The sequence below is a fragment of the Oratosquilla oratoria genome, chromosome 21 (genome assembly GCF_046742065.1).
Source record: "Oratosquilla oratoria isolate Oo_2021 chromosome 21, ASM4674206v1, whole genome shotgun sequence".
Classification (NCBI taxonomy): domain Eukaryota; kingdom Metazoa; phylum Arthropoda; class Malacostraca; order Stomatopoda; family Squillidae; genus Oratosquilla; species Oratosquilla oratoria.
Genome location: NC_134797.1, coordinates 25,018,872 through 25,037,248, shown reverse-complemented (window position 1 = coordinate 25,037,248; position 18,377 = coordinate 25,018,872). Strand labels below are relative to the sequence as shown.

The 18,377-nt window shown below is 34.8% G+C and overlaps 1 protein-coding gene across 1 annotated transcript in view; it reads left to right on the top strand.

The window, feature by feature from the left end:
* LOC143036794 (hemolymph clottable protein-like) overlaps positions 1-18,377 on the top strand; it is a 51,018-nt gene that overhangs the window by 24,516 nt on the left and 8,125 nt on the right. Inside the window, exons 9-12 of the mRNA XM_076204536.1 lie at positions 13,372-13,549; positions 14,200-14,394; positions 15,223-15,378; positions 15,872-16,112. Of these exons, the coding sequence (XP_076060651.1) occupies positions 13,372-13,549; positions 14,200-14,394; positions 15,223-15,378; positions 15,872-16,112 (770 nt within the window). The remainder of the gene's footprint in view (positions 1-13,371; positions 13,550-14,199; positions 14,395-15,222; positions 15,379-15,871; positions 16,113-18,377) is intronic.

Below are 18,377 nucleotides of genomic sequence, written 5' to 3'. Positions count from 1 at the left end.
TTAGGAATGGAAGAGAAACACAACACAGATAGAACCACAAGAATCAAAGAGGAATATGAAAAAGTAAGCCAATTACTAGAATCAGTTCAGGAAGATGAACCAGAAACTATGAAACAAATCGAAGAGAAATTTAGACTCGGAAAGTATAGCACAGACAAGACCAGACCAATTAAGATTAAATTCAAGTCACAAACAACGGCAGAGAATATCTTATCCAAAACAGGGAAACTAGCAACAAGTGAACAATACAAAAAGATATGGATAAAAAGAGAAATGAATAAAGAGGAAAGAGAGGAAGAAAAGCAGAAAAGACTGGAAGCTAAGGCAAAAAACGAGAACAGAACGGAGTCAGAGAAAGAGAGATTCTATTGGAGAGTAGTGAACATGAAACTAAGGAAGTTCGACATACAAAAGAAAAACATAAGGGAAACAGAGAACACAATGGAAGTGGCAGAAAACTAAGAGTGTCTTACACAAATATAGATGGATTAATAACAGGATTGAATGAGCTGAATGATTATTTGAAGGAAAAAGAACCGGACATAATGGGAATTGTAGAAACAAAATTAAAAGGCCCACTACCACCCAACAGTGTAGGACATGATGCATACAATTATTGGATTAGAAACAGAGAGAAAAAGGAAGGGGGTGGAGTTATGTTCCTGACTAAGAAGGATATAAACGTGAAAGGTGTCATATATGGAAAGAATACAGTAGAGATGATTATGATAGAAGTGGAAGACAGAGATAAGAAGAGCAGAAAATTTGTGATAAATTATGTGCCTCCAAAAACAGCCTCGTGGGAGGAGAGTGAACATAAAAGTATGTTAGAGGACACAAAGATAACATTAAATAAAATAATGGAAGATGGAGGAAGAATAGTTATGATGGGCGACTTTAATTGCAAAGAAATCTGCTGGGAAGAAATGACAGTAAAGGGTGGAGAAGACTCATGGGGAAACGCTCTACTTGAGATGATTATTGACCACACAATGACACAGTGGATACAGGAGAACACTAGGTATAGAAATGAAGAAGAACCATCGAGACTAGACTTATTAATTACATCTGAACCTCGAATAGTGGACAAGATTGAATATAAAACACCAATAGGTAAAAGTGACCACATATTGATTGAACTGGAACTTAATGAAGAAAAATATATGAAAAGAAATGAACAATATAGAAAAGGAAGAATGATGTATGAAAAAACAAACTATGATAAAATAAGAGAATTCTTTCAACAAGAAAACTGGGAAGAAATATACAAAGAAGAAACATCAGTGGAAAAGAAATGGAATATTTTGACAAACATTTACAAAAAAGGAGTGGAAAAGTATGTCCCAAGACAAAAACAAGAAAAAGAATATGTAAAATGCTGGTACAACAAAAGTTGTAGGGAGTTAAAAGACAAAAGAGACAAAGCCTGGACCAGATGGAAAAAAGACAGAAAACCTGAAAAATGGAAAATATATACCAGTTATAGAAATGAATATGTACAAACGTGCAGAGAGGAAAAGAGAAAATATGAAAAAGAAGTCATAGAAAAATGTAAAGATCAACCAAAACTATTCTACAGATTTGTAAACAATAAACTGAAAAACAAACAGGACTTGGAGAAATTAAGACAAGGGGGAGTTGAATACACTGAGGAAATGGAAATGGCGGAAATTATGAACAAACATTTTAAATCAGTGTTTACAAGGGAGAACATACAACCTGAAGAGATTGAATGGAAAGAGAAAGTCCCCCCTATAGAAAAAATAGAAGTATCAAAGAATGAAATATTGATACACTTGAGTAATCTTGATGTCAGAAAATCACATGGACCAGATGAAATAGAAAACTGGATTCTGAAAGAATGCAGGAATGAACTGGTAGACAAAATACATAGCATAATAAGCAGTTCCTTGAAAGAAGGAAAAGTTCCAGAAGATTGGAAAAAAGCAAATATAGTACCTATATATAAAGGAGGAAATAAAGAAGAACCTACCAACTATAGACCAGTCTCTCTAACAAGTACAATAGCAAAAATTTGTGAAAGAATTATCAAAAATAGATGGGTAAAATACTTGGAAAAAAACAACGTACTAAATCCAAGGCAATTTGGATTCAGACAAGGACGATCATGCGTCACCAATTTAATATGTTTCTATTCAAGGCTAATAGATATAATACAAGAAAGAGATGGATGGGCTGATTGTGCATTTCTAGACCTAAAAAAAGCTTTTGACAAAGTACCACATAAGAAGTTGCTTAAGAAACTAGAATCTGAAGGAGGAATACAAGGTAAATTACTAAATTGGATGGAAGACTTTTTGCAAGAAAGAAAAATGAGAGTAGTGATAAGAAACCAGCACACAAAATGGAATGAAGTAATAAGCGGTGTCCCGCAGGGAACAGTCCTGGCCCCAATAATGTTTGCTATATATATTAATGATATGGATGAAGGAATTGAAAGCTATATGAGCTTCTTTGCAGATGATGCAAAACTACTGAAAAGAGTGAAAACTGAAGAAGATTGTGAATCACTACAGAGAGATCTAATAAAGTACAGGAATGGAGTAGGAAGTGGGAGATGGAGTTCAATACAAAAAAGTGTAGTATAATGGAATTTGGAAAATGCAAAAACAGAATAACAGGATCATATAATTTGGGAGAAGAAGGAATAAAAAAAGTAGAAAATGAGAAGGACCTCGGAGTCATTGTTATGAATAATTTGTCACCTGAAAAACATATAAATAAGATTTTTGGAGAAACTTATAATTTAATAAGAACAATCAAAGTGGCATTTACATACCTGGATGAAGAAATGGTGAGGAAAATCCTAATCACCCTGATAAGACCAAGATTAGAATATGCAGCAACAATATGGTCACCAAGTACAAAAAAATGTATAAAAAAACTTGAAAGAATACAAAGAGCAATTACAAAACTGGCACCAACACTCTCAAAACTATCATATGAAGAGAGACTACAAAAACTTGAACTACAGACACTAGAGCAAAGAAGAGAGAGAGGAGATATGATAGCTATTTACAGAATCATGAAAGGCATAGAAATTACTGATAGAGAGAATCTGATAAAATGGGATGACAGAAATACAAGAGGACACGGAAAGAAAATAAAAAAAGACAGCTATAGAAGAGATTTGAAAAAGAACAGCTTTCCACACAGAGTAATAGACAGTTGGAACAAGTTAGATGAGAAAGTGGTGTGTGCAAAAACAATACATGAATTTAGAAATAGTTTAGATAAAATGAGAAATAAAGACGGGACCCCACGAGCATAGCTCCCCTTCCCGTAAAATACAACTAGGTAAATACAACTAGGTAAATACACACTTCAACGAATGGACGGCTTAGAGGACGTTCTGAAGAAAAAGTGAAATTTCGTGGATCCCAAAGCAAAGGAAGTACCTATTGTATTTACAGGGTGGGGGGAAATTGCTCGTGGTGTAATGGGAAAGTGATAGGGAAAGAGAAGGGAAGGGATATTGAGGGAAATGGAAGGAAATGAGGAAGAGGGGGACTTGGTCCAAGCCAGGCGGATTATAAACAAACGGCATACCAATAATGACGATTTCAGTGAGGACGGGATCAACAAAAATGTAAAAATTAGAAATATTGATAAGAACAGAACAGTGGAAGATGATGATAACAAATTCCAGGGTTTTAAAGAGGGTGGGGGGGTTACCAACCTCCCCAGATTAACAAGACTGGAAGAAAGACTTGAAAAAGTGACTGAGCAATGGGAAAGTAAGTTTGATAGTCTTTCAAAAATGGCTGACAGAGTTGAAAGATTGGAAGCACTAAAGAAGGCAAACAAAACCTTAACTAAGGAAATAGAAGATCTAAAAAGACAGTTAAAAGAAGTAAAAGAGGAGAATGAAGAATTAAAGAGGAATAATAAAGAAAACAAAGAGGCTATAGCTAAAGAAGCTAAGGGTTGGCAGGCAATTCAAGAAAACAGTAAAGTTGAATTTACTGACATAATTAAACAGCAAATGAGAGATTAAACTGAAGACTCAGTTATTAAAGTGATGAGACAGAAAGAGAATATAGTAAGAGACTTAGCAGATAAAAAGAAATGTATAATTATATTAGGAATGGAAGAGAAACATAACCCAGACAGAACCTCAAGAACCAATGAGGAAGATGAAAAAGTAAGCAGTTTACTAAAATTAGTTCAGGAAGATGAGCCAGAAATTATGAAACAAATTGAGGAAAAATTCAGGCTCGGAAAGTATAGCACAGATAAAACCAGACCAATTAAGATTAAATTTAGGTCACAAACGATGGCAGAGAATATCTTATCCAAAACAGGGAAACTAGCAACAAGTGAACAATATAAAAAGGTATGGATAAAAAGGGAAATGAATAAAGAGGAAAGAGAGGAAGAAAAAAAGAAAAGACTTCAAGCTAAGGAAAAAAAACGAGAACAGAACGGAGACAGAAAAAGAGAGATTCTATTGGTGAGTAGTGAATATGAAACTAAAGAGATTCGACATACAAGAGAAAAACAAAAGGGAAACAGAGAACACAATGGAAGTGGCAGAAAACTAAGAGTGTCTTACACAAATATAGATGGATTAATTACAGGATTGAATGAGCTGAATGATTATTTGAAGGAAAAAGAACCGGACATAATGGGAATTGTAGAAACGAAATTAAAAGGTCCACTACCACCCAACAGTGTAGGTAATGACGTATATAATTATTGGATTAGAAACAGAGAGGCAAAGCAAAGGGGTGGAGTTATGTTCCTGACTAAGAAGGATATAAACATGAAGAGAGTCACATATTGAAAGAATACAGTAGAGATGATTATGATGGAAGTAGAAAACAGAGATAAGAAGAGCAGAAAGTTTGTGATAAATTATGTGCCTCCGAAAACAGCCTCGTGGGAAGAAAGTGAACATAAAAGTATGTTAGAGGACACAAAGACAACATTAAATAAGATAATGGAAGATGGAGGAAGAATAGTTATAATGGGCGACTTTAATTGCAAAGAAATCTGCTGGGAAGAGATGACAGTAAAGGGTGGAGATGGCTCATGGGGAAATGCTCTACTTGAGATGATTACTGACCATATAATGACACAATGGATACAGGAGAACACTAGATATAGAAATGAAGAAGAACCATCGAGACTAGACCTAATAATTACATCTGAACCTAGAATAGTGGACAAGATTGAATATAAAACACAAAATAAGTAAAAGTGACCACATATTGATTGAACTGGAACTAAATGAAGAAAAATACATGATAAGAAATGAACAATATAGAAAAGGAAGAATGATATATGAAAAAATGAACTTTGATCAAATAAGAGAATTCTTTCAAAAAGAAAACTGGGAAGAAATACACAGAGAAGAAACAACAGTGGAAGAGAAATGGAATATTTTGACAAACATTTACAAAAAAGGAGTGGAAAAATATGTCCCAAGACAAAAACAAGAAAAAGAATATGTAAAATGCTGGTACAACAAAAGTTGTAGGGAGTTAAAAGACAAAAGAGACAAAGTTTGGACCAGATGGAGAAAAGACAGAAGACCTGAAAAATGGAAAATATATACTTGTTATAGAAATGAATATGTACAAATGTGCAGAGAGGTAAAGAGAAAATATGAAAAAGATGTCATAGAAAAGTGTAAAGATCAACCAAAACTATTCTACAGATTTGTAAACAACAAACTGAAAAACAAACAAGACTTGGAGAAATTAAAACAAGAAGGAATTGAATACACAGAGGAAACTGAAATGGCGGAAATTATGAACAAACATTTTAAATCAGTGTATACAAGGGAGAACATACAACCGGAAGAGATCGAATGGAAAGAGAGAGTCCCCTTATGAAAGAAATAGAAGTAACAAAGAATGAAATATTGAAACACTTGAGTAATCTTGATGTCAGAAAATCGCATGGACCAGATGAAATAGCAAACTTGATTTTGAAAGAATGCAGGAATGAACTGGCAGACAAAATACATAGCATAATAAGCAGTTCCTTGAAAGAAGGAAAAGTTCCAGAAGATTGGAAAAAAGCAAATATAGTACCTATATATAAAGGAGGAAATAAAGAAGAACCTACCAACTATAGACCAGTCTCTCTAACAAGTACAATAACAAAAGTTTGTGAAAGAATTATCAAAAGTAGATGGGTAAAATATTTAGAAAAAAACAACAAAGACAATTTGGATTCAGACAAGGACGATCATGCGTCACCAATTTAATATGTTTCTATTCAAGGCTAATAGATATAATACAAGAAAGAGATGGATGGGCGGATTGTGCATTTCTAGACCTAAAAAAAGCTTTTGACAAGGTACTACATAAGAAGTTGCTTAAGAAACTAGAAACTGAAGGAGGAATACAAGGCAAACTGCTTAATTGGATGGAAGACTTTTTGCAAGAAAGAAAAATGAGAGTAGTGATAAGAGACAATCACTCAAAATGGGATGAGGTAATAAGCGGTGTTCCGCAAGGAACAGTTCTGGCCCCAATAATGTTTGCTATATATATTAATGATATGGACAAAGGAATTGAAAGCTATATGCGCTTCTTTGCAGATGATGCAAAACTACTGAAAAGAGTGAAAACGGAAGAAGATTGTGAATCACTACAGAATGACCTGAATAAAGTATGGGAATGGAGTAGGAAGTGGGAGATGGAGTTCAATACAAAAAAGTGTAGTATAATGGAATTTGGAAAAAGCAAAAACAGAATAACAGGATCATATAAATTGGGAGAAGAAGGAATAAAAAAAGTAGAGAATGAGAAGGACCTGGGAGTCATTGTTATGAATAATATGTCACCTGAGAAACATATAAATAAGATTTTTGGAGAAACTTATAATTTAATAAGAACAATCAAAGTTGCATTTACATACCTGGATGAAGAAATGGTGAAGAAAATTCTAATTACCCTGATAAGACCAAGATTGGAATATGCAGCAATGATATGGTCACCAAGTGCAAAATTTTTTATAAAAAAAACTTGAAAGAATACAAAGAGCAATTACAAAACTGGCACCAACACTCTCAAAACTATCATATGAAGAGAGACTAGCAAAACTTGAACTACAGACACTAGAGCAAAGAAGAGAGAGAGGAGATTTGATAGCTATTTACAGAATCATGAAAGGCATAGAAATTACTGATAGAGAGAATCTGATAAAATGGGATGATAGAAATACAAGAGGACACAGAAAGAAAATAAAAAAAGACAGCTATAGAAGAGATCTGAAAAAGAACAGCTTTCCTCACAGAGTAATAGACAGCTGGAACAAGTTAGATGAGAAAGTGGTGTGTGCAAAAACAATACAAGAATTTAGAAATAGTTTAGATAAAATGAGATATGAAGACGGGACACCACGAGCATAGCTCCCCTTCCCGTAAAATACAACTAGGTAAATACAACTAGGTAAATAAATACACACACACGTCTGTTAGATGGACGGCAGAGATTGAAGTCCTGAAGAAAAAGTGAAATTCTCGTGGATCTCAACGCAAAGGAAGTACCTATTGTATTTATAGGGGGGGGGAATTGCTTGTGGTGTAGTGGGAGGGTGAGGAAAAAAGAGAAGGGGAGGAATAACTGAGGGAAATGGAAGGAAATGAGGAAGGAGAGGACTTGGTCCAGGCAGGCAGACGCCATGTAAACAAAAGAGGCCCGGACCAATTTAGTGACGACGAAATGTCTAACAAAAATGTAAAGATTAGAAACATAGATATGAGTAGCACAATAGAAGGTGGGGATAAAAATTTCCACGGATTTAATGAGGGGGAGTGGGTGGATACCAACCTCCCCCGACTGGCAAGACTCGAAGAAAAACTTGAACAAATGACTGAACATTGGGAGAGTAGGTTTGGTAGAATGTCAAAAATGGCAGAAAGGGTTGAAAGATTGGAAGCACTAGAGAAGGCAAACAAAAACTTAGCTAAGGAAATAGAAGAACTAAAAAGACAGTTAAGAGAAGTAAAAGAGGAGAATGAAGAATTAAAAAGGAACAATAAAGACAATAAAGAAACAATAGCAAAAGAGGCACAGGGGTGGAGGAAGATACAGGAAAATAGTAAAGTTGCATTTACTGATATAATTAAACAGCAAATGAAAGAACAAACTGAAGACTCAGTTATCAAAGTGATGAGACAGAAGGAGAATATTGTAAGAGACCTAGCAGACAAAAAGAAATGTATAATTATATTAGGAATGGAAAAGAAACATAACCCAGATAGAACCTCAAGAATCAATGAGGAAAATGAAAAAGTAAGCAGTTTACTACAATTAGTTCAGGAAGATGAACCGGAAATAATGAAACAAATCGAAGAGAAGTTAAGGCTTGGAAAGTATAGTACAGATAAGACCAGACCAATTAAGATTAAATTCAGGTCACAAATGATGGCAGAGAATATCTTATCCAAAACAGGGAAACTAGCAACAAGTGAACAATATTAAAAGGTATGGATAAAAAGGGAAATGAATAAAGAGGAAAGAGAGGAAGAAAAAAAGAAAAGACTTCAAGCTAAGGAAAAAAACGAGAACAGAACAGAGTTAGAAAAAGAGAGATTCTATTGGTGAGTAGTGAATATGAAAGTAAGGAAATTCGACACACAAGAGAAAAACAAGAGGGAAACAGAGAACACAATGGAAGCGGCAGAAAACTAAGAGTGTCTTACACAAATATAGATGGATTAATAGCAGGATTGAATGAGCTGAATGATTATTTGAAGGAAAAAGAACCGGACATAATGGGAATTGTAGAAACAAAATTAAAAGGTCCACTACCACCCAACAGTGTAGGACATGATGCATATAATTATTGGATTAGAAACAGAGAGACAAAGAAAGGGGGTGGAGTTATGTTCCTGACTAAGGAGGATATAAACGTGAAGAGAGTCACACATGGAAAGGATACAGTAGAGATGATTATGATGGAAGTGGAAGGCAGAAATAAGAAGAGCAGAAAGTTTGTGATAAGTTATGTGCCTCCGAAAACAGCCTCGTGGGAAGAAAGTGAACATAAAAGTATGTTAGAGGACACAAAGATAACATTAAATAAGATAATGGAAGATGGAGGAAGAATAGTTATGATGGGCGACTTTAATTGCAAAGAAATCTGCTGGGAAGAGATGACAATAAAGGGTGGAGATGGCTCATGGGGAAACGCTCTACTTGAGATGATTACTGACAATACAATGACACAGTGGATACAGGAGAACACTAGGTATAGAAATGAAGAAGAACCATCGAGACTTGACCTAATAATTACATCTGAACCTAGAATAGTGGACAAGATTGAATATAAAACACCAATAAGTAAAAGTGACCACATTGATTGAACTGGAACCAAGTGAAGAAAAATACATGAAAAGAAATGAACAATATAGAAAAGGAAGAATGATGTATGAAAAAACAAACTTTGATAAAATAAGAGAATTCTTCCAAAAAGAAAACTTGGAAGAAATATAGAAAGAAGAAACAACAGTGGAAGAGAAATGGAATATTTTGACAAAAATTTACAAAAAAGGAGTGGAAAAGTATGTCTCAAGACAAAAACAAGAAATGAAAACAGCCTCATGGGAAGAGAGTGAATATAAAAGTATGTTAGAGGACACAAAGACAACATTAAATAAGATAATGGAATATGGAGGAAGAATAGTTATGATGGGCGACTTTAATTGCAAAGAAATCTGCTGGGAAGGTATGACAGTAAAGGGTGGAGACGGCTCATGGGGAAACGCTCTACTTGAGATGATTACTGACAATACAATGACACGGTGGATACAGGAGAACACTAGATATAGAAATGAAGAAGAACCATCGAGACTAGACCTAATAATTACATCTGAACCTAGAATAGTGGACAAGATTGAATATAAAACACCAATAAGTAAAAGTGACCACATCTTGATTGAACTGGAACTAAATGAAGAAAAATACATGATAAGAAATGAACAATATAGAAAAAGAAGAATGATGTATGAAAAAACAAACTTTGATCAAATAAGAGAATTCTTTCAAAAAGAAAACTGGGAAGAAATATACAAAGAAGAAACAACAGTGTAAGAGAAATGGAATATTTTGACAAACATTTACAAAAAAGGAGTGGAAAAGTATGTCCCAAGACAAAAACAAGAAAAAGAATATGTAAAATGCTGGTACAACAAAAGTTGTAGGGAGTTAAAAGACAAAAGAGACAAAGCCTGGACCAGATGGAGAAAAGACAGAAGGCCTGAAACATGGAAAATATATACCTGTTATAGAAATGAATATGTACAAACGTGCAGAGAGGAAAAGAGAAAATATGAAAAAGATGTCATAGAAAAGTGTAAAGATCAACCAAAACTATTCTACAGATTTGTAAACAACAAACTGAAAAACAAACAAGACTTGGAGAAATTAAGACAAGAAGGAGTTGAATACACAGAGGAAACTGAAATGGCGGAAATTATGAACAAACAATTTAAATCAGTGTTTACAAGGGAGAACATACAACCTGAAGAGATTGAATGGAAAGAGAAAGTCCCCCCTATGGAAGAAATAGAAGTAACAAAGAATGAAATATTAAAACACTTGAGTAATCTTGATGTCAGAAAATCTCATGGACCAGATGAAATAGCAAACTGGATTCTAAAAGAATGCAGGAATGAACTGGCAGACAAAATACATAGCATAATAAACAGTTCCTTGAAAGAAGGAAAAGTTCCAGAAGATTGGAAAAAAGCAAATATAGTACCTATATATAAAGGAGGAAATAAAGAAGACCCTACCAACTATAGACCAGTCTCTCTAACAAGTACAATAGCAAAAATTTGTGAAAGAATTGTCAAAAGTAGATGGGTAAAATATTTAGAAAAAACAACGTGCTAAATCCAAGGCAGTTTGGATTCAGACAAGGACGATCATGCGTCACCAATTTAATATGTTTCTATTCAAGGCTAATAGATGTAATACAAGAAAGAGATGGATGGGCTGATTGTGCATTTCTAGACCTAAAAAACATTTTGACAAGGTACTACATAAGAAGTTGCTTAAGAAACTAGAAACTGAAGGAGGAATACAAGGCAAACTGCTTAATTGGATGGAAGACTTTTTGCAAGAAAGAAAAATGAGAGTAGTGATAAGAGACAATCACTCAAAATGGGATGAAGTAATAAGCGGTGTTCTGCAAGGAACAGTTCTGGCTCCAATAATGTTTGCTATATATATTAATGATGTGGACGAAAGAATTGAAAGCTATTTGAGCTTCTTTGCAGATGATGCAAAACTACTGAAAAGAGTGAACACGGAAGAAGATTGTGAATCATTACAGAGAGATCTAAATAAATTACAGGAATGGAGCAGGAAGTGGGAGATGGAGTTCAATACAAAAAAGTGTAGTATAATGGAATTTGGAAAAGCAAAAACAGAATAACAGGATCATATAAATTGGGAGAAGAAGAAATAAAAAAAGTAGAGAATGAGAAGGACCTGGGAGTCATTGTTATGAATAATATGTCACCTGAGAAACATATAAATAAGATTTTTGGAGAAACTTATAATTTAATAAGAACAATCAAAGTTGCATTTACACACCTGGATGAAGAAATGGTGAAGAAAATTCTAATTAACCTGATAAGACCAAGATTGGAATATGCAGCAACGATATGGTCACCAAGTACAAAAAAATGTATAAAAAAACTTGAAAGAATACAAAGAGCAATTACAAAATTGGCACCATCACTCTCAAAACTATCATATGAAGAAAGACTAGAAAAACTTGAAATACAGACACTAGAGCAAAGAAGAGAGAGAGGAGATTTGATAGCTATTTACAGAATAATGAAAAACATAGAAATTACTGATAGAGAGAATCTGATAAAATGGGATGATAGAAATACAAGAGGACACAGAAAGAAAATAAAAAAAGACAGCTATAGAAGAGATCTGAAAAAGAACAGCTTTCCTCACAGAGTAATAGATAGCTGGAACAAGTCAGATGAGAAAGTGGTGTGTGCAAAAACAATACATGAATTTAAAAATAGTTTAGATAAAATGAGATATGAAGACGGGACACCACGAGCATAGCTCCCCTTCCCGTAAAATACAACTAGGTAAACACATGTATATATATATATATATTATATATATATATATATATATATATATATATATATATATATATACATATATATATATATATAGATATAGATATATAAATATACATATATATATATATATGTATATATATATATGTATACATATGTATATATATATATACAGAACTTGTGAAATGAAAATATGGTAGGGAGTTTCAGAAGGGTGGATCAGAGGTAGAAAACTTTCTTAGAGGTAATGGAATAGTTTTATGAAGAGTACCCATAGACCTACAGAGTAAAATATTCTAGTTCTGTCCTCATTCTGATTTACGGGGATTATTATCGTTGTTATCATCATTATCATTATTATTATTATTGTCATTGTTATTATTATTATTATTATTATTATCATTATTATCATTATTATTATCATTATTATTGTCATTATTAATATTATTATTATTATCGTTATTATCATTATCATAATTGTATCATTATCATCATTGTTATTAATATTATCATTATTTTTATTATTATTATTATTATTGTCATTATTATCATTATTATTATCATCATCATCATTATTATTATTATCATTATTATTATTATTATTATTATTATTATTTCTATTATTTTTGTTATTATCATTATTATTATTATTATTATCATTATTATTTTTTTGTTATCATTGTTATCAATATTATCATCATTATTGTTATTATTATCACTATTATTATTATTATTATTATTGTAACTATTTCTATTATTATTATCATTATTATTATTCTTATTTTTATTATTATTGTTATTAATATTATCATTATTATCATTATTATTATAATTATTGTTATTATTATCATTATTATTTCTATTATTGTTATTATTATCATCACCATCATCATCATCATCATAATTATTTTTATTTTTATTATTATTATTATTATTATTATTATTATTATTATTACTATTGATATTATTGTCACTATTGTTATTATTATTATTATTATTATTATTATTATTATTATTATTACTTATTCTTCAGTTTAGTTGGTTGAAAAGAGAGTTGCTGGGAAGAATAATTTCCACTTTTTTCCTATTTTCCTATTCTTAAACCTTGATGTTCAAGTTCAGCTGTTTGATAAGTATTATCTATTGATCATCTCATATGCCTAATATATCTTTTTGGTTGAGCTCTGTCTTGCAGCTGTTATTACTTTCTCTGTGGTGACCCGTTCTCCCTTGCTGTCCAGTCAGAACAATGAAACTTTTTTTTCTCTCTCCAACAGACGCATTGACAACAACCTCTGGGATATTTGGATGCACAAGCCTACAGAGACATCTCTCATTAACCATCTGCATTTGCCTGACTTTGTCTATGACTTTGTTTCGTTTGACCACAACTACCATCACACCAACCACGGCATCGCTCCCCTCCACGACGAGTGTCATGTCTACGAGGATCACGTAAGTCAAGAAAAATATCTTCGAATAAGGTCGGGTCAAAATGTAAAACTCACTTTAGTTGATCTGGGAATCCTTATGAATCAAGATGTAGGCAGTCAGTTCTTCACAACACCACTCTGAGTCCTTAGTTCATCAGATTTGATGATAAAGTTTTCACAAGATTAGCACCAACAAAATCACCACCACAGTTGTTTTAGTCTGCTTTTGTTCTTAGCTCTCCATTTCATTCCTTATTCTCTCTTTTCTCTCATTTTCTCTCTTTTCTCACTGTCATCTCGGTTGTCCTTTATTATCATGTTAGCCAATGTTTTTGGTATCATCTATTCACTTGATCAACAATGTTTTTGTCAAATACCACCTAGGGGTCAAAATAGCATTCTTTTAACCCCTTACGGATGTCAGCAAATGTACCCTTGTAAAATATTCTTCACAGGTGTCATAAAGAGGTCTCAACGTAGACACCATTCAGCAGATATATTTCATGATAATTTCATAAGAAATTTTATATTTCATTGGATGCATTAGAGACAATGATGTTCCTAAAAAAAATGTGAACTAGACTTTAAATATTCATGTGATGCTTCAATCTCATGACTGTGTTAAACAAAACACACCCTGCCTCGCTTGATAATGGACGTAACTTCCAACAGGTCAACACTTTCGATGGCACGACTTATCCACTGGAAAGGAGTTTGTGTTGGCGAGTGTTAGCGATGGATGTTGATCGGCACGAGAGCTGGATGCTCCTCCACCGCCACGTCGAATATCCAAAGCCAGGAGTCCAATTACGTTTCATCGACCCATTGGGCATGATCGTCGCTGACATCACGTCTGATGAAGTCAAAGTACGAGAGTTGTTGTAGCTATAAGAGAGGATGAAGTCATGCGTTTTCTTACAGGTTTATGATAAAACCAATTTCGTGGGTATATAGTTAAAACCAAGACTTTCTCAATTTCCTAGTCAATCAAAGACTACTCTGAGGATTAATGTAGTAAAGAGATGCAGATAGGGACCTGTGCTACCATGCAACTAATGTACTGTCTAACAGTGATAGACTTGAGCTTCAGATCCTCAGGATTCGAGTCACGTTCAACACTACTCGATCCCTGAGGAGCCCATCAATGATATCTACTTAGCACTCATAGAGAGGTAAAACTAATCTATATGGTGGCTTTTAGCATGTGCCAGTAGCACAAGATGTATCAGGTAAGGCGGTCTCCACCTCCCATACCTCCTCTTCGTTCAGATTTTCACAGTACTATTTCCTTTTATATCTAAGGAGGGTGGTCTGTTGGAGAAGAAGGATGGGCGCAAGGGGAGAAAACAAAAAAGATGGAAAGGGTAGGGTAGTTCTTGTTAAGAGGACAATAGGTGATAGGGCTACGTAGTACAGTGATAGTGTCATTACCTTATGGTAACCAGTCGCACAGACAATAGTTCGAGCCCCAGTGGCAGAGATAGTTAATACATTTGTCGAAACTTCACACATTTGTCGGATAGCTCTTCTGAATAAGACTCGCTGGAATTAAGAATACATACTGTACTGTGCGAGTTGACATCAGGTAATAATTAGGACAAGTTCCAGAACATTCTTTTTGAATGTCCTGCATAGTAGAACGGTAGCGTCATTGCCTTGCTAGTTAGCTTCTCTAATTTTTCTATGACTTTTCAGGTGAACGGCAAGCCAGTGGTCATGGCCAGGGACCGCGAGGTAGTTCGCTACAAGGAGATGGATATGTGCATTGTTGAGGTGTACAAGGACCAGGTCTACGTCGAGTTCCCCAACATAATGGCCGTGTCCCTGAAGGACTCCCACATTGCTGTGAAGGTGCCTATGATCAGAAAAAAGAGTACAGAGATTGTGGGGCGCCCCATCCTTAAACTTTGCATGGCCTTCATTTTCACATTCAACTGCTAAACTTGTACACCATGTGCCTAACTAACCCTATTTTTGCACATTTCACACATCATGATGGTTCGTATATTTCATTTTTAACTCACAATCGAGCTCAGTGGAAGTTGTGGGAAGGTCGACCCATGATCTTGAAAAATTTGGTATTGTAGTACTTTAACTTTCGAAATGACCTTTTGTTGGGCAATACGGTTTATTTTCTCTGGCTGTCTGCAAACAATTACATTCAGCTAGGAGGGCGCCTCTCTGCCCAGTCAAGCGTAAAGAATATCACGGTATTCTCGATGGACTGTTTTTCATATTAGATCATATTCATCTTTTGGGATTCCCCTTCCACAGTAGAGTTACTTGGCAAAGACACACTGTGTTTGCACCTCTTGTTAACCTGTCTTTTCCTCCTCGTCCACAGATGGACTTGTATAACACAGGTGGTTTGTGTGGAGCCCGTGACGGCGAGGTCACTGGCGACCTCCAGGGACCCAACCAGTGCGTCTACTACAATCCAGAGCTCTTCTCCGCTTCCTGGACGGCAGGAGGAGATGGTGGCTGCGACCTCTTTGCCATAGATGACCTCGTCGCGAAGGTGGAAGACTACCAGCAGCACTGCCCCAAGTTCCAATCTCAAGCCACGGGACCTGCGCATGACTGGTGTAGGTTCATGTCTCCATCATTCGAGTCTTACTCTACCAACTACCAGACCTGTAGATGAAGAAGTAGGCATACAATAGTCATTGTCACTTACACTCACATATACACACACACTTCAACGAATGGACGGCTTGACGAACGCTCTGAAGAAAAGTGCAGATTGAGGATACCAACGCAAAGAGAAGTGCCTTTTTGTATTTGCAGGGGGGGGGGAATTGCTCGTGAGGTAGTGGGAAAGTAAGGAAAGAGGAGAGGGGGAGGGATTACTGGGGAAATGGAAGATAATGAGGATGTGGAGGACTTGGCCCAGGCAGACGGGCGGAAGATCAACATGAAACGACCACCGGATGACGAAATGGCAAATAAAAATGTAAAGATTAGAAGTATAGAGAGGAGAAATACAGTAGAAAGTGACGAGAATATGTTCCAGGGATTTAAAGAGGGTGGGGGGGACACAACCCCCCCCAGACTGATAAGACTAGAGGAGAGAGTTGATAAGGTGATCGAGGACTTGGAACGTAAGTTAGGTAATGTAGGCTCCATTCTACAAAGAATTGAAAGATTGGAACAACTAGAGAAGACTAACAGAAACTTAACTGAAGAAGTAGAGGACCTAAAAAGACAGTTAGGAAATGTAAAGGAGGAGAATGAGAAATTGAAGAAGAATAGTAATGAAAACAGTGAGAAAATAGCTACAGAAGCTAAAAATTGGAGAATAACTCAAGAAGGGAATAAGGTTTCATTCACTGACATAGTCAAACAGCAATTGAAAGAACATAATGAAGACTCAGTTATTAAAGTGATGAGACAGAAGGAGAATATAGTAAGAGAATTAGCTGACAAAAAGAAATGTATAATTATATTAGGAATGGAAGAGAAACATAACCCAGATAGAACCGCAAGAATCAAGGAGGAAAATGAAAGGGTAAGCAGTTTATTAAAATTAGTCCAGGAAGATGAACCAGAAATTATAAAGGAAATTGAGGAAAAATTCAGACTCGGAAAATATAGTACAGATAAGACCAGACCAATTAAGATTAAATTCAGGTCACAAACAACGGCAGAGAAAATTCTATCCAAGACAGGGAAACTAGCAACAAATGATCAATATAAAAAGGTATGGATAAAAAGAGAAATGAATAAGGAGGAAAGAGAGGCAGAAAAGCAGAAAAGAATTGAAGCTAAGGCAAAAAACGAGGAAAGAACGGAGTCAGAGAAAGAGAGATTCTATTGGAGAGTAGTGAACATGAAAATAAAGCAGTTCGACATACTAAAGAAAAACATAAGGGAAACAGAGAACACAATGGAAGTGGCAGAAAACTAAGAGTGTCTTACACAAATATAGATGGATTGATAACAGGATTGAATGAACTGAATGATTATTTGAAAGAAAAAGAACCGGACATAATGGGAATTGTAGAAACAAAATTAAAAGGCCCACTACCACCCAACAGTGTAGGACATGATACATACAATTATTGGATTAGAAACAGAGAGAAAAAACAAGGGGGTGGAGTTATGTTCCTGACAAAGAAGGATATAAACGTGAAAGGTGTCATATATGGAAAGAATACAGTAGAGATGATTATGATAGAAGTGGAAGACCGAGATAAGAAGAGCAGAAAATTTGTGATCAACTATGTGCCTCCGAAAACAGCCTCATGGGAGGAGAATGAACATAAAAGTATGTTAGAGGACACAAAGATAGCATTAACTAAAATAATGGAAGACGGAGGAAGAATAGTTATGATGGGCGACTTTAATTGCAAAGAAATCTGCTGGGAAGAAATGACAGTAAAGAGTGGTGATGACTCATGGGGAAATGCTCTACTTGAGATGATTACTGACCATTCAATGACACAATGGATACAAGAGAACACTAGGTATAGAAATGAAGAAGAACCATCGAGGCTAGACTTAATAATTACATCTGAACCTAGAATAGTGGACAAGATTGAATATAAAACACCAATAGGTAAAAGTGACCACATATTGATTGAACTGGAACTTAATGAAGAAAAATATATGAAAAGAAATGAACAATATAGAAAAGGAAGAATGATGTATGAAAAAACAAACTTTGATCAAATAAGAGAATTCTTCCAACAAGAAAACTGGGAAGAAATATACAAAGAAGAAACATCAGTGGAAGAGAAATGGAATATTTTGACAAAAATTTACAAAGAAGGAGTGGAAAAGTATGTCCCAAGACAAAAACAAGAAAAAGAATATGTAAAATGCTGGTACAACAAAAGTTGTAGGGAGTT